Below are 23,047 nucleotides of genomic sequence, written 5' to 3' on the forward strand. Positions count from 1 at the left end.
TCCTCTGTTTAGTCAAGATGGCATGCAGAGGGTGAGAAACATTCTCCAGAATTACCAGGATTTTCTGTGGAGTCCTTTGTTTTACTACAGTCTCCAATGTCTCCAGTTTGACTCCTATAACACAGCTAGCCTTTCTAATCAGTTTGTTTAGCCTGTTGGCATCACCCGCCTTTATGCCATTGCCCAGCACATCACTGCATAGAAGACTATACTAGTGACAACAGGCTGGTAGAACATGTGAATGAAATGCCTGCATACTCCAAAGGTCCTCAGTCTCCTTAGGAAGTCGAGGAGCCACTGGCCCTTCTTGTATACTAGAAGGTTGGTACTCCATCCAAGTCTGTCATCCAAGTACACCCCCAGGTACTTGTAGGTTCTCACCACTTCCACATATTCACCATCAATAGTAACAAGGAGCAATGCAGGCTTAGATTGAGGAAACGATGCCTCCCCCCTCCTCATCTTAACTGCATTTTATAGGAGCACCACTGAGAGCATCCTGAGAAGCTGTACCTCCATCTGGAGTGAGCACAGCTCAGCATTGAACTGGAAGTCCCTACAATGAGAGTGGCTGAGAGGATCATAGGGGTCTCCCTACAATCCAGTGGGGACATTTATCAGGAGTGCTGCATACGCAGGGCCCTTAGTATTATCAAGAATCCCACCCATCCATCCAGCTTCCTCTTTGACTTTCTATCATCAGGCAGGAGACTCTGATACATTGGTCAGGATGGGAAACAGTTCCTTCGCTCAGGCCATTAAGCTTCTGGACTCCCTGCCGCATTACATTCAAAGTGTCACCGGTTAATGTGTTCTGTGTCTTACAATATTTAATATATGCACTTTAGTTTGCTTATTTATGTGTAATCCATCTGTAGATTTCATCTTTACTTTCACATGTGTTATGTGTACTGCAGTGCTTTACACCTAAGTTCAGAGAAACGCTGTCTCATTTGTGGTATAAATGACAATAAACTGACTTGACTTGACTTGAAGTCCTGTTCTATTGTGCTCTGTTCCAGCTGCTGAGACAATGAAGCTCCTTGCAGAGGTGGAGGACACTCTGTTGAAGAACTTGTTTCAAGGATACCAGAAATGGGTGAGACCAGTTAGAAACCGCAATGATACAATAAAAGTAAAGTTTGGACTTGAAATTTCCCAGCTTGTTGATGTGGTAAGCGAGTTTATGAGCAGGTATCTTCAGGAAATGCAGATTATGTTTTCTAAAATTAGTTTTACTTGTTTTACTAACTTGATAGGATATGAAAGTTACTGGCAAGGTCCAGTGTTTATGTACATCCATAAATACCCATTGAACTGAATAGCTTCCTGGGTCATTTCATTGGACATTTGGAGTCAACCACCTTAGTGTGTAATATATAGATACAGGTAGCATATTTATTTCCTGATGAATTTTTAATAACAGTCTAATAGTTTCAGCATCACTGATATCAGCAATTCTAAGTTAAGTGAACTTAAATTTCATAGCAGTATTGGTGGGATTTAAGCTTGCATCCCCAATCAATAGACCAGGAGTCTGAAGATGAAGCCAATAAATCAACATGGACTTTACTGTAGACAATAGGAATATCAGTTTGCCATTCGATCATTCAATATGATCAGGACTGATGCTCTATCTCAATGTTAGATTCCTGCTTTCTCCCAATCACCTTCATGAAGTTTGTATCTAGAAATCTAACTGCTTCTTCCTGAAACTAGTTCTATCACATCTGAAATCCTGTCTGCCCACTACCCTGGACCCCATCAATTTGCCTATCGCACCAACAGATCAACAGAGGACACCATCTCCACGGCATTTCACTCTGCCTTGACCCAACTGGACAGCCCCAACTCTTACGTCAGAATGCTGTTCATTGACTTTAGTTCAGCATTCAATACTGTGATCCCCTCCAAGCTGATCGCAAAACTTCACCGGCTTGGTATCAGCTCATCCCTCTGCAATTGGACTTTGGACTTTCTGACTAACAGACCCCAATCAGTTAAGTAAGGCAACCTCTCCTCCTCCACTCTCACGCTGAACACCGGCGTGCCTCAAGGCTGTGTGCTGAGCCCTCTTCTGTACTCCCTTTTCACCTATGCATTCCTGTACATGGTTCTAACTCCACAATCAAGTTTGTAGACAACACCATGGTGGTTGGTCTGATCAGAGGGGATGACGAGATGGCCTACAGGGGCGAGGTCCAGCACCTGGACGCGTGGTGTGCCGACAACAACCTGGCCCTTAACAACCAGAAGACCAAGGAGATCATTGTAGACTTTAGGCATGCTAGGAGCCACACTCACGTCCCCATCTACATCAACAGAGCTGTAGTGGAGCGTGTATCAAGCTTCAAATTCCTTGGTGTCCACATTTCCGAGGATCTTACCTGGTCCCTGAACTCCTCCATCCTGATCAAAAAGGTGCAACAGCACCTTTATTTCCTGGTGGAGCATCAAGAAAGCTCACCTCTGTCCCAGGATACTGACGGACCTTTACCACTGTTTCATTGAGAGCATACTCACCAACTGCATCTCAGTGTGGTATGGCAATTGTCTCGCATCAGACTGCAAAGCACTCCGGCGTGTGGTGAAAACTGCCCAGTGAATTATCGGCACCCAATTGTGCACCATTTAGAACATATACCATAAACACTGCCTGGGCAGGGTGAAAAACATTATCAAGGATGCAACTCACTCTAACTTTTTACTCTCCTCCCATCCGGTAGGCACTGCAGGAGCCTCCACTCCCACACCAGCAGGCACAGGAAGAGCTTCTTCCCTGAGGCTGTGACCCTGCTGAACCTCACGTCACAGCGCTAAGCAGTATTGCACCCATATTGTACTGTCTCAGTACTTTTATATTTGTGTGCTGTAGCACTTACTTTTTATTCGCAGTTATTTTGTAAATAACACTATTCTTTGCATTTCTGGTCAGATACTAACTGCATTTCATTGGCTTTGTATCTGTACTTGGCACAATGACAATAAAGTTGAATCTAATCTAATCTAATCTAATCTAATTGTATTCAGCCTCTTAGCCTCCATTCACCTTAGTTGTAGAGGATTCAGAGTATCATCACCCCCTGAGTTAAGAATCTTACTACAACTAAATCTTAATTGTCTTGCTCCATATCCCGAAACTGTAATACCAGATTCAAGACCACCCCTAATCCTATCCCAGGATAAACTTCCTCCTGTCTAGATTAGACAGTATTCTGAGATGACATCACTTCTCATTCTTCTAAATTCTGGTGAACACATGCCCAGTCATCACAATTTATTTTTTTAGCAAGATTCCCAGGAATAAAAAAAATGTCTTATCCAAATGTGAATGGGGACTGTGATATTCCATATACAAGATTGCAGATGAGACCACCATAGTGGACCATCACATCTACTATGATAAATGCTTTGGGAGGTTGGTCTTATCTAGAAATAACTCCTGTTTGTGCAGGGACCTAGACGGTCAAAAAAAATCTACAGCAGACTGATCTCACTGGCACTCTACCCTATCTTGGAGTAATCAAGACAACATCAAAACACATGTAAGGCTGCTATTCTTCGATTGCAACTCGGTTCAAATCCATCATCCCCTCAGTACAAATCAATAAGCTTCAAAACCTGGTCCTTTGTAACTCAGTCTGAATCTGGATTTTTCCCTTCCTTATTGAGAGACCACTGTCGGTATAGATCAATAATAACATCCCCCGCTCACTGTTAATCAACACAGACACACTTCAAGAATGTGTGCTTAATCCACTACTCTACCCTCTCTACAGTCATGACTATATGGCTAGGCACAACGCAAAACTCATCTATAAATTCACTGATGTGCCATTGTTGTTGGCAGACTCTCAGGTGGCAGCCAGAAGGCATACAGCAGTGAGATAAATTGGCTGGTTAAATGGTGTCACAACAACAACCTTGCATTCAACATCGGCAAGACCAAGGAGCTCTTTGTGGACTGCAGGCAGGGGAAGTAGGGAGTTCCAGTTCTCATTGAGGAGTCAGCGATGGAAAGCACGGGCCTCAACACCTCAGACAATCTATCTGGACTCAACACATAGATGAAAGCAAGAAGGAGGCCTATCGGTGGCTCTACTTAATGAGGAGCTTGAGGAGACCTGGTGACTCTTGCAAATTTCTGCATATTTATAGTGGAGAGTATTCACACTGGTTGTATCACTGCTGGTATGGAGGGTCCAATGCACAGGATCAAAAGAGACTGCCAGGGATTGTAGACTCAGCCACAGCTCTCCCCACCATCAGAAACATCTACGAGAGGCAGCGCTAACAATACGGATCCTCTCCATACGGGAGGTGCCCTCTTCTTGATTCTACCCCTGGGGAGGATGTACAGGAGCCTGAAGACTCACACGCAAGGTTTTTGTGACAGCTTCTTTGTCATTGCTATGAGATTTCTGAACCTTTGAACACTACCTCATTATCCCTCACTACTTCAGTCCCTCACTACCTCATTACTCCTCGTTTGCACTATCTATTTATATTTGTAACTTGTGGTAATTTTTATGTCCTGCGCTGTACTGCTGCAAAACCATAAATATCATGACGTACGTCAGTGATAATAAAAATAATTCTGAAATGACTGGACAAGGGGAGAAAGAATAGTATCAAGGTACAAGGTTAGATTTTTGTCTTTGGAATAACTCTTCATATTGAAATTGCTTAACCCAACTTGCTTTGGATGCTAAACTAAAGAGAAAATGTTCAACTTTAAAACTTCTGCTCAGGTTGCAAAATTTTTAAACTAGATTTAGGATTATGTTGTATTTGCTTGTCTGTTTCTCTTGTTACAGGATGAAAAGAATCAGCTGATGGCAACAAATGTTTGGTTAAAGCAGGTGAGGATATCATTCCATGGCTTATATAAAGTTTAGTAACACCAACACACATAGTGATTGGGTGTGATTCTGCGGGATAGTTCATCCCTATTGTCAAGGTGAACAACTATGAACTCCCGTTTGACACCTATTAAAAACATGCAAGGTGAATATTTCATCTCCTCTTCCTGAAGATAGTACGAAATGGGTTAAAATCACAACGTGCCTCAAATCAGCCAAGTATATTTATGGATGCACTGCAGTTCAGTTTATATATATATATAAACTGCTTAACAAAGGTATTTTACTGGTCACGTTGTTTTTCCCTTTCAATTCTAATCCTGCTGAAAGAGAATGAAGATGTTTTAATTAGAAAAATTGGCAGTTCAAGAGGAAGAATTTAATTATAACCCAACAAGCCTTAGTTTCAATACTTCCATGAGCCCTGTGGTTTTATTCTCCTCCTAAGGGAAAATACCTAAGTCTTACTTGACAGCTACATGTTTGAAACCAGAAACACAAGGTCAAATTCAGTTTTCTTCAATTAATGATGACAGTCACAATTTGCTTATGTAATGAATTTTAACAGTTCTACTGAAGACACTCATAAAAATATTCATGCATTCATGATATTCAAGGGCCTGACAGAATAAAATGTGAGTGCCGTGGTGAAATGTGTTGGACCATCCCTGTGAAATCCTTTAGATTCTTTTGACGGATCTTTACCTTTAAGAAAATAACATGGCTCTATCTATTAAACTTTCATTTTAACTTGGTGTTGAATATGGATTTATGAATTTTAAATGTTTCTTTATCACTGATTATCTCCGATGCATAACCTGATAAGTTCAAAGTTCAAAGTACTAAGTAAATTTTACTATCAAAGTACATATATGCAGACATCCCACCCTGCAAAAACTCATTTCAGGGAGGTAGAACCATCAATTTGCAGGAGACTTCCGGGGGAGGTGGGATGTCTACAATAGAGTAGTTCCTTAGCAGCTAGCCAGCTAGTTTAAATAACGTTAGCTATGCTAATGAATGAATGGCACCTGTTAAACTCACCTCAACATGTCTTTTACAGTCATTTAACCCACCATGGGCAATAGAAAAGTCACTGTTGCAAACAGTGCAGCGAGCAACACTGTCATTATTTTGACCCCTATTAGGCAGGGGTACACTTTAGTGTAGTCTGGGGTGACATAAGTTTTATATTTGTTTTTGGTACACTCTTCAATGGCGCGCTCTCACTCACGCTCTCTCTCTCTCTCTCTCTCTCGTGGTCGCTCGCGCGCTCTCAAGCGCTCTTGCTTGCTTTCTCTCACGCTCTCTCTTGCTTTTCTCTCTCTCGCTCTCAAAAAAATTGATTTCCGTGATATTGTATATAATTTGCGGGCATCAGGGAGCCACTATTAATATGCGAGAGACTCCCGGAAGTTCCGGGAGAGGTGGGTTGTCTGTATATGTCAGATATATAACCCTCAGATTCAGTTTCTTGTGGGTATACTCAGCAAATCGATAGGATGGTAACTATAACAGGTTCAATGAGGGATCAACCAGGGTGCAGAAGACAGCAAATTGTGCAATTGCAAATAAAATAAGTAGCAATGAATAATGAGAACATGAGATAATGAGATAAGGAATACTTAAAGTGAGATCATTGGTTGTCGGAATGGATGGGAAAGTAAGTGTAGTTATCCACTTTAGTTCAAGAGCCTGGTAGTTAACGGGTGGTAACTGTTCTTGAACCTTACTATGTCTGGATTTTTTTCATTACATGATTACTCTTTTATATTGTAGGAGTGGTATGACTACAAGCTGAGCTGGAATCCAGATGATTATGGTGGCATTAACACAATCAGGGTTCCTTCTGAGTCCATATGGCTGCCGGACATTGTCTTATATGAAAAGTAGGTATTGCATATTTCTCTATCCTCCATGAAAAGCAATTTAAAAAAATAAGTACACTGTTGTACTGGTGAGGTTTCACGAGATGGAATTGGATGAGGCTCATAAGGGTCCACAGTAGAAAGGGTACTGGTCTATGCAGTACTCAAATCCATCTTGCGATGGTGACACATATAGATGCTTATCCTTGGTTACTTATGTTAAACATACAAGGGCTACACAAACTGCTCCCATAATTTTTATGAATGCAGTTGAACATAATTGTGGAAATGGTATGAAATGGAAATATAATAACTCTATCAATAGCTGCTACATGCTCCTTTGTAACCAAATTATCGGTTTAAAGATAACAAACAACAGGAACTCTGCAGATGTTGGAAATTCAAGCAACACACATCAAAGTTGCTGGTGACTGCAGCAGGCCAGGCAGCATCTCTAGGAAGAGGTACAGTCGACGTTTCAGGCCGAGACCCTTCGTCAGGACTAACTGAAGGAAGAGTTAGTAAGAGATTTGAAAGTGAGAGGGGGAGGGGAGATCCAAAATGATAGGAGAAGACAGGAAGGGGAGGGATGGAGCCAAGAGCTAGACAGGTGATGGGCAAAGGGGATATGAGAGGATCATGGGACAGGAGGTCCGGGGAGAAAGATGGGGGTGGGGCGGAACCAGAGGATGGGCAAGGGGTATAGTCAGAGGGACAGAGGGAGAAAAACCATCACCGACTTTATCCGCTCAGGGGATCTCCCATCCACTGCTACCAACCTTATAGTTCCCACACCCCACACTTCCCATTTCTACCTCCTACCCAAGATCCACAAACCTGCCTGTCCTGGCAGACCTATTGTCTCAGCTTGCTCCTGCCCCACCAAACTCGTTTCTGCATTCTGCATACCTTGACCGGTTTTATCCCCCCTTGTTCAATTCCTTCCTACCTATGTTCGTAACACTTCTCACGCTCTTAAACTTTTCGATGATTTTAAGTTCCCTGGCCCCCACCGCTTTATTTTCACCATGGATGTCCAGTCCCTATATACTTCCATCCCCCATCAGGAAGGTCTCAAAGCTCTCCGCTTCTTTTTGGATTCCAGACCTTATCAGCTCCCCTCTACCACCACTCTGCTCCGTCTAGCGGAATTAGTCATTACTCTTAATAATTTCTGCTTTGGCTCCTCCCACTTCCTCCAAACTAAAGGTGTAGCTATGGGCACCCGTATGGGTCCTAGCTATGCCTGCCTTTTTGCTGGCTTTGTGGAACAATCTATGTTCCGTGCCTATTCTGGTATCTGTCCCCCACTTTTCCTTCGCTACATCGACGACTGCATTGGCGCTGCTTCCTGCACGCATGCTGAGCTCGTTGACTTTATTAACTTTGCCTCCAACTTTCACCCTGCCCTCAAGTTTACCTGGTCCATTTCCAACACCTCCCCCCCCCTTTCCAGATCTTTCTGTCTCTGTCTCTGGAGACAGCTTATCCACTGATGTCTACTCTAAGCCTACCGACTGTCACAGCTATCTGGGCTATTCCTCTTCTCGCCCTGTCTCTTGCAAAAATGTCATCCCCTTCTCGCAATTCCTCTGCCTCTGTCGCATCTGCTCTCAGGATGAGGCTTTTCATTCCAGGACGAGGGAGATGTCCTCCTTTTTTAAACAAAGGGGCTTCCCTTCCTCCACTATCAACTCTGCTCTCAAACGCATCTCCCCCATTTCACGCACATCTGCTCTCACTCCATCTTCCCGCCACCCCACGAGGAATAGGGTTCCCCTGGTCCTCACCTACCACCCCACCAGCCTCCAGGTCCAACATATTATTCTCCGTAACTTCCGCCACCTCCAACGGGATCCCACCACGAAGCACATCTTTCCCTCCCCCACCTCTCTGCTTTCCACAGGGGTCGATCCCTACGCGACTCCCTTGTCCATTCGTCCCCCCCATCCCTCCCCACTGATCTCCCTCCTGGCACTTATCCTTGTAAGCGGAACAAGTGCTACACATGCCCTTACACTTCCGCCCTTACCACCATTCAGGGCCCCAGACAGTCCTTCCAGGTAAGGCGACACTTCCCCTGTGAGTCGGCTGGGGTGATATACTGCGTCTGGTGCTCCCGATGTGGCCTTCTATATATTGGCGAGACCCGACGCAGACTGGGAGACTGCTTTGCTGAACACCTACGCTCTGTCCACCAGAGAAAGCAGGATCTCCCAGTGGCCACACATTTTAATTCTACATCCCATTCCCATCTGACATGTCTATCCACGGCCTCCTCTACTGTAAAGATGAAACCACACTCATGTTGGAGGAACAACACCTTATATTCCGTCTGGGTAGCCTCCAACCTGATGGCATGAACATCGATTTCTCTAACTTCCGGTAATGCCCACATCCCCCTCGTACCCCATCCGTTATTTATTTTTATACACACATTCTTTCTCTCATTTTCCTTTTTCTCCCTCTGTCCCTCCGACTATACCCCTTGCCCATTCTCTGGTTTCCCCCCCCGCCCGCTTGTCTTTCTTCCTGGGCCTCCTGTCCCATGATCCTCTCGTATCCCCTTTGCCAATCACCTGTCCAGTTCTTGGCTCCATCCCTCCCCCTCCTGTCTTCTCCTATCATTTTGGATCTCCCCCTCCCCCTCCCACTTTCAAATCTCTTACTCACTCTTCCTTCAGTTAGTCCTGACGAAGGGTCTTGGCCTGAAACGTCGACTGTACCTCTTCCTAGAGATGCTGCCTGGCCTGCTGCGTTCACCAGCAACTTTGATGTGTGTTATCGGTTTAGAGATGACAGCTTCAACTGTAGAATATACTGGTACAGGATATGGACCTAAAAATATTGTTCCTTAGATTTATTTCCTCCTGATGTCAAAAACATTTTAATCACAACATTAGCAGCTGTGTGTCTAATTTGATGGCAATGCTTCACTTGAATATATGTGCTGATCTGGATAATGTAACATGATGGAAGCGGAGCCTACTCTTGACATTTTGGTCTTGAGTGCATGACCATCACCGACAGTGGCACCAACCATGTTCATGCTGCAAAATGTAACATCTATCACCAAGGCCGCTTCAGTTGGGGTAGAGGGTGCGGGGAAGCAAGCTAGTGGTCAGAAGTCTGGAGAGGTGCGGGAGAAGAATCTGGCATTTAGGAATGAGGCCAGGATTAGGTCGCTAGAAGGGTGTTACTAGTTGAATTCAGCCATTTATGATTGGAGGTGGGGGTTGGATGAGCTGCAGTGGCCAAGAGTACTGGGGCAATTTGTGGTAAGTTGGAAATCAGAACTTCAATAGTGTCAGGTTACGGCTGGGGCTGGTTGAGTGGTTTGGGGAAAGGATGCTGGAAATAGCTAAGTGGGAGGAGTGGTGGGGTGCATTGAAGGCACATTTTCATTGAGAGGTACAGCGTGGAACAGCCTCTTCTGGCCCAACGAGCCGCACTGCCCAGCAACCCTCCTATTTAACCCTACCCTAATCATAGGACGTTTTACAAGGACCGATTAGTTTAGATCTTTGGAAGCGGGAGGAAACTGGAACACCCCAGAGAAAACCCACATGTTCATGGGGAGGATGTACAAACTCCTTACAGACAGCGCCCTGAGCTCCATGGCTCCGAGCTGTAATGGCGTTGTGTTAATCACTATGCTACCAGTTATCCAGGAATGATCATTGATAGGAGCATTCTGACAACATGGATTAATTATTCAGACATTACATAAGGAGCAACATCATCTAATGCACATCTGATACTGAGTATTAATTGGATGTTCAATCATGAAAAATTCAGACCAGGAAACATCTTTCTGAGCCTCTAGAGTAAATCATGGCTTTTGTATTTCACTCCGGGAAAAGGTTCATTTTCGGTCACTTGGTAGTGCAGTCAAAAGTGATACAAGATCTAATAATATCCAGGCCTGCTCAGGGAATTGTATTCAGCCCCGGGAGGCATTCCTTGGGTTGTATTATGTATGAAGGAGATGTGGAGCCAATAAATCAAACTGACACTTGTGCTAAATGTGGCACATAATGAGGACACGTTACTTATCTGTGGTCCTGTGCAAAAGTCTTAGGCGCACACACACACACACACACACACACACACACACACACACACACACACACACACAGTACTGTAGTAATTTTATGTATTGCACTTATCTGCTGCAAAAAAAAAAGACAAATTTCATGACATAAGTGAGTGATGATAAACCCGATTCTGATATGGGTCTTTATAGTGGGAAAATCAGCAGACAAAGGGGAATCATGGTTTGGAAAAGGGGACGGTAGTGAAAAGCACTGGAGAGACATTCTGTAATGATCAGTAAATGAATTGTTTGGAATCAACTGACCTTGCCTGGTGTCTCAGGGCTGGGCATCTCTTTACCCACTCCACCTCCTGCCCCGGCACTCCTCTGCCACCTATGGTGAGGACCAATGTAGGCAAGTGTATTTAGCCTTACAAGGGAGATAATATGGCTACTAGCTTACTATCAAACTGTAAGGTATGGAAGTCTCATATCTCTAAATGGCTTGCTCCACCTATCATGCATAATTACCATTATGCTGTAAGTATTAGTAATAAATATTTGGAAATTAACTGATCTCTGCTTCAACATTATACCTTTCCTTGATTTGTCCTGTTTTATCTTTCAGTGTATCTCCTGATTTACTAAGTGAAGACATTTATATCTCTAAAGAGAAGGAAATGTCAACTTTGGTTACTGGATAGACTAAAGAGTCTCCTTACATATCTGAAAATTCTGTAGTTATTCTGGTGACATTGCTTTGTGATAGTCAGTGTGTCCTTCATAATTTGCCTTTGGACTAAATAACAACTTTTACTCAGAAGGAGAGTTATAGTTGACTGTGTATCTGTCTGCTGTGCTATCCTCCCTGCATGAGAGCAGCCCATCAGATGAAGGACACTATGTGTGAATTAACTTGCATAAAATGTACAAGACTTTGTCTTGCACTTGAAACCCCTTTTTATTGGGAGTCTCCAGAAATTCAGCTTGTTAGCCCCTCGCTAACAGCCACTGAACTCGTGAGGTTGGGATGCCTCACCCAGCCAAACCCTGGTTTGTGTGATGCTGTGTGATTTACTGCCCCAGACAATCGCTCATCAGCAAGAAATAACAGATCATATGTACACTGCATACAATTATAAAGAAGTATATTTAAGAATGTTAACTTAAGCCAACAGTTATTAATAGAAAGAAAAAAACCCAAAAGGGCCCATTATTCTTAAATAGTCAAATGTGCGACTTAAGTTGGAGCTCATCTTGAACTCGTCTGTCACTCACGCGCTGAATCCTCGGTCTGCGTGAAAGCACACACCACCTTCCAAATGTCACTTGAAATCTATCTCGAACAAACGAGCTCTCCCATAGGAGTATTGGTCCTTCCTCCTTGAAGTCATTCATCTGCACATTGTGCAACCGGGACACCATCCTCAACCATCTTCCCTCCTGTCTTCTCCCAGCTCCTGCCAAAAATTATCTCAGCCCGGCGTTTTCCAGAACCTTTTCCCAATTCCACTATCCTGATTGGCTGGTAGCACATTCCTAAGTTGAGCAATAAAGCCTCTTAGCTCAGTTCAAACCCATACAGGCTGAAAACAGAGCAGACTGCTGTTACAGAACTGCTAAAATGAAATGCCAGTTGTAAATATCTGCATAGCAGTAAAAATCTTAACCAGGGCGTTACACATTGAAACAAGCCATTCAGTTTACCTGCTTCATGCAAGTGCTTATAATTTGCAAAAACCTCCTCAAACCCATGTTTCCTGTTCACAGCAAAATCGTAAACATACTCAGCAGCATGGTGGTTTTTGGATTATGGTATGAGGGTAAGATAATGTGTGGTGAGATTCTTGCATTCACTTTCCATAGGAGCTTTGATTTTTCAGTATAGTTCCTTGAGGCTCCAATCATTCTGATTCACCTGTTTTACTACCTTATGCTCATCAGAACTTTAATTTGCAATTGAAAACAAACGCAAGGAGAGAACTCGGATATTTGATTTGATATGTGTTGCTGTAATAACTCTGATGCATTCAAACCTGGTGCATACTCATTCTTACCCTGTTAGCTGTAGTTCAGTTGTAGCACTCTCACCCCTGAGTCATAAGATTAAGGATTCACAATTCCCTTTACTCTGTGTTTGAGAATGGAGATCAGAGGCCTGAATGCAGGTGCAGCTGCATCCAGCTCCCATGCCACAGGGCTCTTTGCTCAGGCAATCAGCACAATACAAGCTGGTCTGAGGGGCAGATAGCTTTAGGTTAACTGTACCTACTTAAAATAGCACGAGAACATGATAAGGTTGCTGACCTTAATTAAAAAAAAATTACAAAATGAAGGATCCCGGTCCGAAACATCGAATCTTCATTCATTTCCACAGATGCTCCCTGTCCTGCTGCCTAACCAGCATTTTGAGTGTGTTGTTCTGGATTTCCAGCATCTGCAGTACCTCTGGTGTTTAGAGACCCGGATCTGAGCCGGACCCTCCAAATATCCGGACCTGCATCTCGGTTTTTTTGCACTACCTTACTTGGATAGATTGGAAGAATGGGCAGAGAAGTGGCAAATGAAGTACAATGTTGGAAAGTGTATGGTTATGCACTTTGGCAGAAAAAATAAACGGGCAGACTATTATTTAAATGGGGAAAGAATTCAAAGTTCGGAGATGCAACGGGACTTGGGAGTCCTCGTACAGGATTCCCTTAAAGTTAACCTCCAGGTTGAGTCAGTAGTGAAGAAGGTGAATGCAATGTTGGCATTCATTTCTAGAGGAATAGAGTATAGGAGCAGGGATGTGATGTTGAGGCTCTATAAGGCGCTGGTGAGACCTCACTTGGAGTACTGTGGGCAGTTTTGGTCTCCTTATTTAAGAAAGGATGTGCTGATGTTGGAGAGGGTACAGAGAAGATTCACTAGAATGATTCCGGGAATGAGAGGGTTAACATATGAGGAACGTTTATCCGCTCTTGGACTGTATTCCTTGGAGTTTAGAAGAATGAGGGGAGACCTCATAGAAACATTTTGAATGTTAAAAGGCATGGACAGAGTGGATGTGGCAAAGTTGTTTCCCATGATGGGGGAGTCTAGTACGAGAGGGCATGACTTCAGGATTGAAGGGCGCCCTTTCAGAACAGAAATGCGAAAACATTTTTTTAGTCAGAGGGTGGTGAATCTATGGAATTTGTTGCCACGGGCAGCAGTGGAAGCCAAGTCATTGGGTGTATTTAAGGCAGAGATTGATAGGTATCTGAGTAGCCAGGGCATCAAAGGTTATGGTGAGAAGGCGGGGCAGTGGGACTAAATACGATAAAATGGATCAGCTCGTGATAAAATGGCGGAGCAGACTCGATGGGCCAAATGGCCTACTTCTGCTCCTTTGTCTTATGGTCTTATGGTCTTTCCATTTTTCTATTTTCTACTTATGATTTATAATTTAAATTTTTAATATTTACTATCGATTTGTAATCCAGGGAGCGAGAAGCGCAGAATCAAATATTGCTATGATGATTGTACCTTCTAGTATCAATTGTTTGGCGACAATAAAGTATAAAGTAAAAAATATGAAGTATAAAGTATAGTACAGGTAAGGGGGTTGTTTGGTTTTTCTAATGCTTTTAGTGAAATTATAGTAATTGAAGAATTTTTCAATCATTCTTTCTAATTTTCATTTTATTTGATTAGTTAAATCTATGTGAACAGTTTCTATTTTTTCGATATTCAAAGGTGCTTAAAGCAGTTTTTTTTTAAAGGACTTTGTGTTGACACAAGTGACTGCAAATGCTGGAATTTGGAGCCGCAAACAATTTACTGGAGGAGCTCAGTGGATCAAACAGCATCTGTGGGGGAAAGATTGTCAACGTGTCGGGCTGAGGCTTGCGTCAGGGCTTTGGCTCGAAAAGTTGGCAGTTTCTATCTCTCCACAAATGCAGCTTGACCTGCAGAGTTGTTGCGGCAGATTGTTCATTGTGGTTGAAAGGCCATCGTGGCATTCCAGGCGTGGAGGCTCATCTCCTCCGCCGTCTCAGGCCTAGTCATCAGTCATAATTCACGGCACCTCTGTCTGCTCCACAGAGCCGCAAAACTCAAATGTAGCGTTGTGGGGTGAGGGGGGGGATTTGTGGGGACTGCTTAGAAAGGATAGTGGCATAAGTGCAGATAACAGCCAAGTTCTGTTCACTCCTGTCAGAGGCACATCAAATATTTCCAGAGCACTGTTCACGTTGGAGCAGGACAGGGTCATGGTTGAATATTTATCCTTCAAGCCATTTACTTACTTATTTATTTAGAGATAGCGTGGGATAGGCCCTTCTAGTGCTACTCAGGAACCCACCGATTCAACAGCGTAATCACAGGACAATTTACAATGACCAGTTAGACTACTAACCGGCATGTCTTTGGATTGTGGGAGGAAACCGAAGGACCCGTAGAAACGTCTTGCAACAAACAGGAAGGAATGTAAAAACCTGCTTACAGAGGACGTTGGAATTGAACTCCCAACTCTGATGCCCCAAGTAGTAATAATGTTGCAGTAACTGCTACAATACCGTGATACGCTATAAAAATTTATCTGACCATTTACCCTCCCAATGTTCCTCTCCAGTGTTCCTGTCATGATATAAGCAGGTATATCTTCTTTGCTATGTTCTTTGAGGAAGTTACAGAAGTTAACTTCTTCAGAGTGGGATAATGTATAAAAACTGCACAACTTTTTTATTAAAAAAAACTTTCCTTTGCTCTGCTACTTCCCTCATATGATCCGACATGATCTTGAAAATGCTCTGAGCTCTTAGTCCATTTTGACAAAGGGAGTAATAGTTTAACTGATGGATATTGGCAGAATCAAAAAATTGTTAAGTTACAAGGTTGACATTGAAAGATGGGAGAATAAGTTGATGTGTTCAGGAGACTTCAGAATAGTTCAGAGCTGGTTGACGGTAGGATATGCCTTTGTGATACATGCCAACTCTTGATCAATGTTCATACAGTAGAGGAACAAGGGTTGTCACAAAAAAGACAAAATTCTGTAATCCCCTGATTTTTGAAAATTCTGGAAAGGACAAGATTGAGTCACATATTCAGTTGACAAGAGATAGGAAGTCAGACTGTTAATCCCCTAGAAAATGACAAGTTGGCTAAAACTTCAAGGCAGAGTAGGAGGGAAAATTCTGCTTTGTCTTCCTTATGCAAGTACACACTAGTTGCAAAAATTGTGTTAGTGGTGCTTAAATAACAAGGTAATTTTAGAAATTACAGAGTGTGGAAATTCATGCTGGGTAATGGCTGTTAAACACACGACATAACGGAGTAATCATTATACTTTGCTTGTAAAATTTTGTTCAGGAATTTCAGAAATGGGGTAGGGCACACAGCTGATGCTGATTTTAAAATGTGCAAACGTTACAGATGCGGGAAATCTGAAACAAAAATATTAAGTCGGACTGTCCAAAATGAAACAGAAGTAACCCATTAGGGCAATGACCATTTGTCAGAACTAGAAGTCAAACATGCTTTAAGTTAAAAGAGAAGAAGGAGTTGTGAAGGAAACAAAGGGATTGTCTGCAATAGGATGGAGGCCGAGGCAGATGGAATTATGTAAAATGCAGTGATGCTGCTTGATATCAGGGGATGAAAGCTTGCTAATTCTAGCTGATCTGTCAGGAGCAGACTTCAATAGAAGGAGAAGAGGGGATCCCATGAGAGATAATCAGGTATTTGTGAGATATGTATCACTGAAGGAACTGAAATTTGAGGGAATGCAGGAAATACCCAGATATTATCTGTGAAGAGAGGAAAACAGAGTCAACGCTTACTGACGGAACCTCTTGGATAGATGCTGTTCCTCAAAATTACGTTACACCACATTGGAACAGTGCATGAGGCTAGAGGCAGAGAAATAAGAGTGAGAGTAGGACAGTTTCAAAGGCACCAATAGAAGAACAACAAGGCAATAGGAGCCTCAGGATTCACAGCAAAGATTCAAAGGTTAATTCATTATCAAAGTATATATGCAGTATATAACTCCGAGATTCATCTTCTCCCGATAGCCAGGTAATCACCAGGTTCAGGAACAGTTATTACCCCTCAACCATCAGGCTCTTGAACCAAAGAGGATACAGTAACTTCACTCAACTTCACTTGCCCCATTATTGAAATGTTCCCACGACCAATGGAACACACATGAATGCTGGTGGAACTCAGCAGGCTGGGCAGCATCTTTTCACAAAATGCTGAAGAAAATGGTGATTTGTCCAAAACCTATGGACTCATTCAAGAACTTTTTATCTCATGTTATTAGCATTTATTGCTTATTTATTTTTGATTATTATTCTTTCTTTTTGTATTTGCACAATTTGTTGTCTTTTGCACGCTAGTTGAATGCCCAAGTTGGTGCGGTCTTTCATTGAGTCTATTATGTTTAGTATTCTGTTACTGATTTATTAAGTACGCTTGCAAGAAAATGAATCTCCAGTTTGTATACAGTAACATATATGTACTTTGATAATACATTTACTTTGAATTTTGAAATTCTCCCCACACTCTTTTGATGTCTGTTCAGCATTCCACAGGTACTTGTTTGAAGCTGCAACTTACCTAAGAGGCAGGGGATGACTTGCTGTAGGTGTGAAGCTGTTCTTTGGCAGAGACTCAGGAATAAGCTGTAGAGCCCCTCGGGACAGCTCCACTGGTGCATCGGGTGACTGATTTGAGTTGCACATTCTAGTCTGATCTCCATAGTGCTGCCAATTCTGAATTAGCCTCAGTGTCTAATGAGACAAAAGTCACCATTCATTTGCTATATTCCTGACTACCAATCTGTGACATGGTGGCAGAGGGAGGAATTTAGTTTCCAAACATTCCTACAATCCCTACAACACTATTGCCACAATTGTCTCCTCTCATTGTCAGCAAAACCTTGGAATCGTTCCTTTAGCAAAAAGCTGGATCTATAGTTCATCAGTCCCAGGAAAATGTTTGTGGAAAGCAGCTGGATTATCGCACTGACTTAAAAACCATCTCCTCTGATATGAAACTGCACTGGGGCAGACAGGAAGGCTCTATAACGGGTAGTCAGAACTGCTCAGTGTATCACCAACACCAGCCTACTCACCATCAGGGACAAATATATACAGAAATGTGTTGGAAAAAGGCTCACCCACCCTGCTCATGGATTGTCTGTCCCATTACCATTAGGGAGGAGGCTCTGTAGCATCCACACCAGGACCACCAGATTCAAAAACAGTTACTGTCCCCAAACAGTAAGGCTGATCAACACCCCTACCCATTAACCTACCCCTTCATATCCCCCACCATCACTATTTTATCATTTCCTGTCAGTCATTTTATGTACAGACACTGGCATCACTTTATGGACATATAGACAATCTGTATATAAGTTATCTTGTGTGTTTAGATTTATTGTGTTTGTTTTTATTATTGTGTTCTTTATCTCAATGTGTTATTTTGTGCTGCATCGGATCTGAAGTATCAATTATTTCATTCCCCTTTACACTTGTGTACTGGAAATGACAAAAATTTCTTGCATCTTGAATCTTGAATGAAGTTTAATCATCTCTGCATGCCCTGATTTTTTACCATGTTTAGGTCTGCTTTGCACAATGCTATCTACAAAGATGAATATTGTGTACATCTCTCCAAACTTTTAGCATCACAAGAAAAAAAGCAGGAGAACGGTTTTTGTTCAAAGGCAGCACCAGGCAACATTATTATGATAGATTTATCTCTCCTGCATACAAATTAGCTGCCTTTCTCAATATTAGCACAAGGAATGCACATGGAGAATTGACTATGATGCACTTGGGACTGAATTCAGGAAGCCTGTTATAGATATTAAAGTCCTTTCTTTAGTGCTACAAATTTAAGAATTGGTTTGCAAACTCAAGGACATAAACCCAAAACATTGACAATTTCTTCTTCCGTGATTGCTGCCTCATTTGCTGAGTCATTCCAACAATTTCTGTTTGTATATCAAATTTCCAGCATCTGCACTTCTCCGTTTTTTTACTTTCACAAAACTCAAGAGGAATGGATTTCTCTTAGAAAACCCTGTGATTCCAGGAAATTTCTGGAAGAACATTCTACTGAAGGTAGATTTTAAATTACATGTGCAGCAGTTTGCAGGAAGCCAAGTCATGCTGACTTTGACTGGGAAATCAAAACGGAACTGGCAGCTTTCGAATATTCAAATCAAAGTTTCAGACTTGCTGTCTGAAACACAGGGAGGATTCAATCACTGTACTCTGCTGCAGAACTCCTGTGAAATCCAAACAGAGTCTTACTGGGATTCCCCAGCATTAGACTGAGCAAGTGCCTCTGATCCTATGCTCACTTGGTGCAGGAATTAACACTCCATTGATACATTGGATTCTATACCTGGGGACGAGGATTCAAATGGATTTTGATTCGGTTTAATGTCTTTAATGATTCCTCAGAGTTTTTAAATATTTTAAGAAGCATTTTAAACATTTTGATTCTTGAACCTAAGATTCACTTTAACTTTTAACAGTCTAAAATGACTTTGGCCATTACGTTTAAAAACCATTAACTTTAATGACAGCTTCAACTAAACGCGAAGTTTCAACTTGGACTTTGCTTTCTGTCAAACACTATTGGGGCAGGAATTCTACTTTTCACCACCACATCTTATTCACTTTTCAGAGTACAAATTTGGATATAATGATCTGAGCCAGGTAAATGTGTAAAAGTGGGGGCCATAATCTCTCAATTGTTTCAATAGGAAACATCCATCATGAACCAGCCCAATATCATGTTGCTGCTTGCTGCTCTATTGTACTCACCTGTATGTTTTGTTACCTTTAGCGCAGATGGACATTTTGAATCCTCCATCATGACAAAGGCTATTGTGAAATACAACGGGACAGTGAGGTGGATGCCTCCTGCAAGCTACAAGAGCTCTTGCACAATAGATGTCACTTTTTTCCCATTCGACAAACAGAACTGCTCAATGAAGTTTGGATCTTGGACCTATGATGGTGGATTGGTCGAGCTGATTCTAGTGGATGAAGATGTGGACCAGAAGGACTTTTTTGACAATGGAGAGTGGGAAATATTAAATGCCACTGGAATAAAAGGGACGAGAAGGGATGGTTATTATTCCTATCCATTTATCACCTACTCTTTTATACTGAGGCGTCTGCCTTTGTTCTATACCTTGTTTCTGATTGTCCCTTGTCTCGGTTTATCGCTTCTAACTGTCCTGGTATTTTACTCACCATCAGATGAAGGGGAAAAACTATCATTATCCACTTCAGTTCTAGTTTCCTTGACTGTGTTCCTCCTGCTTATTGAAGAAATAATCCCTTCCTCCTCAAGGGTCATCCCTTTGATTGGTGAATACTTGCTGTTTACTATGATCTTTGTCACCCTCTCGATCATTGTCACTGTCTTTGTTATAAACGTACATCATCGATCCTCGACCACTTACCACCCCATGGCACCATGGGTCAAAAAACTGTTCCTTCAAACCCTTCCCAGACTTCTGTGTATGAGGGGCCATACTGATCGTTACCACTGTCCAGGAAGTGCTCCCAGCAGTCCAAAGGGAAAGCAAAAAGTCTTTAAAGATCCTCAACATGCTTCAATAAAGAGCAATGAAAAGGCAATGGTGGCCATCCTTGAAAAGGCTGCCGAATCAGTCAGATACATTTCAAGCCACATAAAGAAGGAACATTCCATTCGTGAGGTAAGGATTGTACAGAAAAAAATAATATTGGGGGTCATCAAAATAGAGCAAAACAGTAAGATCTATTCATTGCAACTTAATTCAATGACACTGGCTATCTGGATACAACTTAAAGCAATAAAAATAATTGGTTATTTAGTGTTGCGATCACTGAAACCTCTCTTAGAAATAGTATGCCAGAAATTCCTTTTCATTTTTCCATTTCAAAAAGTTGCTCTTTTGTGACGTATATAAGTGACCTGGATGAAAATGTAGGTGGGTGGATTGGTAAGTTTGGTGGTGTTGTGGATTGCATAGAAGACTGACAGAGAACACAATGTGATATAGTTCAGTTACAGATCTGGGCAGAGAAATGGCAGATGGAGGTTCACCCAGCCAAACGTGAAGTGTTGCACTTTGACAGGTCTAAAACAAAGAGACTGTACAGTGTTAAGGGCAGGATTCTTAACAGTGTATGTGAGCAGAGGGATCTTGGGGTCCAAATTCAAAGTGGCTACACAAGTTGATAGGGTAGTTAAGAAGGTATATGGCATGCTTGCCTTTAGTTAAGGCATTGAGTTCAAAAATCAGGAAGTTATGTTGCAACTTTATAAAACTAGTCAGGCTGCTTCTGGAATAATGCATGCAATTCTGTTCTCCCTATTATAGGGTGGACATCGAGACTAAGGAGAGGGAGCAGAAGACATTTATAAGGATCTTGCCTGGATTAGAGGGCATGCGGTACAATGAGAAGCTGAACAAACTTGGGTTGTTTTCTCTGGAGTTGCAGAGGCTGATTAGAGATCTGTCGAGGTTTATGAGATTATGAAACGTATAGATAGAGTAGACAGGGGTTGAAATATTTATACCAGAGGGCATGCACTTAAAGTGAGAGAAAAAGCAATTTCAAAGGAGATGTGAGGGGCAAGTTTTTAATACAGGGAGTGGTGGGTGCCTGGAATGTGCTGCCTGAGGTGGTGGTAGAGGCAATCACATCAGACCTTTAAGAGACATTTAGATCAGGAATGAATTTGAGGAAAATTGGAGGACATGGGCATTGTATAGGCAGAAGAGTTAGCCATTTGATCACTAATTTAATTGATCTGGCACAACATTGCGAGCTGATTGGCTTGTTCCTGGGTTGTATTGCTCTATATTCTATGTTTATGTGCTCCAAAACTAACTTTTGATGAGAGAGCAGCAAAGTAAGATTACTTGAAGTCCAGACCAGTTGGGGATGCATTCTAGTATGCATATAGGTGCATTCTTTGTTTATCTTAAAGCAAGGGGGCTCAATCTAATATGGACTTGGATATCCTATGCCATGCATTAGATATCCCAAATTCAAATCCAAGAAACCTGTCATTCGAGCTTAGAGTGTAGGTTGGCAATTTTGCCATTAACCAAAATAAATTTTGAAAACGGCCCATCCATCTTAGCACCATAGCTTAATTGATGTCAGATGCCTTTTTTATTTCAAAAGGAAAATAAGTGATTCATAAATTCACTAATATGCAAGAGGCTGTACAATATAAATTAATGCCAAATGAGGAATAATTAGAGAATTGGTCAGGATTTTTAAAGTAGCAGTAGTCTTCTTTTTCCTCAGGTCCATCAATTCATCCTTAATGTCTGCTCAATATGCCATTCATTAATCTGTTTGTTAATTTGCCAATATTTGATGCATATCATCTTCTGTTCACCAAACTCTTTACCCCTTCATATGTCAGAAAACAAGCCTGGTCTATAAGGAATTTGTGGTTTGGTAAAAGTATATCACTCCATCCCTCTCATCAATAGAGTTTATATTTCAAACTTCCATTTATAAGTCCTATGTTTTCCCAGATAACATTCAGATTATGTTTTTAATTTTCATCTTCCATTTATAAATCTCATGTTTTCCAAGATAATGTTTAGATTATGTTTTTAATTGTGTTTTCTTTCTGTTCAGGTTGTGGAAGACTGGAAATTTGTAGCTCAAGTTCTGGACCGAATTTTCTTATGGCTCTTTTTGCTGGTGGCCATTCTTGGATCAATTCTAATATTTGCACCAGCACTTCAAAAATGGGAAGGCAATGTCATAATGCCCAGTGTGAATTAAAATAATCGATCTAAGATATGGTCCATTAATATTCTGGAGTTGGTTTACTAATGTATCTCTTGTTAACTAGATTCAACTATGTTGTAAAGGGGAACCAATAAGTAATCATTTGAAAGGCATGAGAAAATGCATCTACATAGATAATAAGCAGGGTTTTTTTCACTAGATTGCCATGGAAGTACCAACATCATAAATCCTAAGAATTTTAGTGGCAAATCATATACACACAAATCAGATTTCCATGGATTTTGAAAAACAGATTGAGGAGTTGGATATTGGCCTTATTACAGACTGATTACACTTCTCTTTGAACACTTAGTGGAATCGTGAGTATATAAAAAGCAGAGGTTCATTGTTTCTTGATTAGTAAGGATATCAAAGGTTACAGGGAGGAGGCAGGAAAGTGGGTCTGAGAGGGATAATAAATCAACCACGATCCAATGGCAGAGCAAATTTAAATAGTCTAATTCTGCTCCCATCTCT

The 23,047-nt window shown here is 41.8% G+C and overlaps 1 protein-coding gene across 1 annotated transcript; it reads left to right on the plus strand.

Annotated features, from left to right (window-relative positions):
• Positions 1-1,033: 1,033 nt before the first annotated feature.
• Positions 1,034-22,564, plus strand: LOC140198360 (neuronal acetylcholine receptor subunit beta-3-like). The gene is made up of 5 exons (XM_072259456.1): positions 1,034-1,174; positions 4,818-4,862; positions 6,642-6,751; positions 19,602-19,782; positions 22,415-22,564. Exons 1-5 carry the CDS (start codon positions 1,034-1,036, stop codon positions 22,562-22,564), a joined length of 627 nt encoding a protein of 208 aa, XP_072115557.1.
• The last annotated feature ends 483 nt before the right edge of the window (positions 22,565-23,047 follow it).

This window comes from Mobula birostris, chromosome 5 (assembly GCF_030028105.1).
Source record: "Mobula birostris isolate sMobBir1 chromosome 5, sMobBir1.hap1, whole genome shotgun sequence".
Lineage (NCBI taxonomy): Eukaryota > Metazoa > Chordata > Chondrichthyes > Myliobatiformes > Myliobatidae > Mobula > Mobula birostris.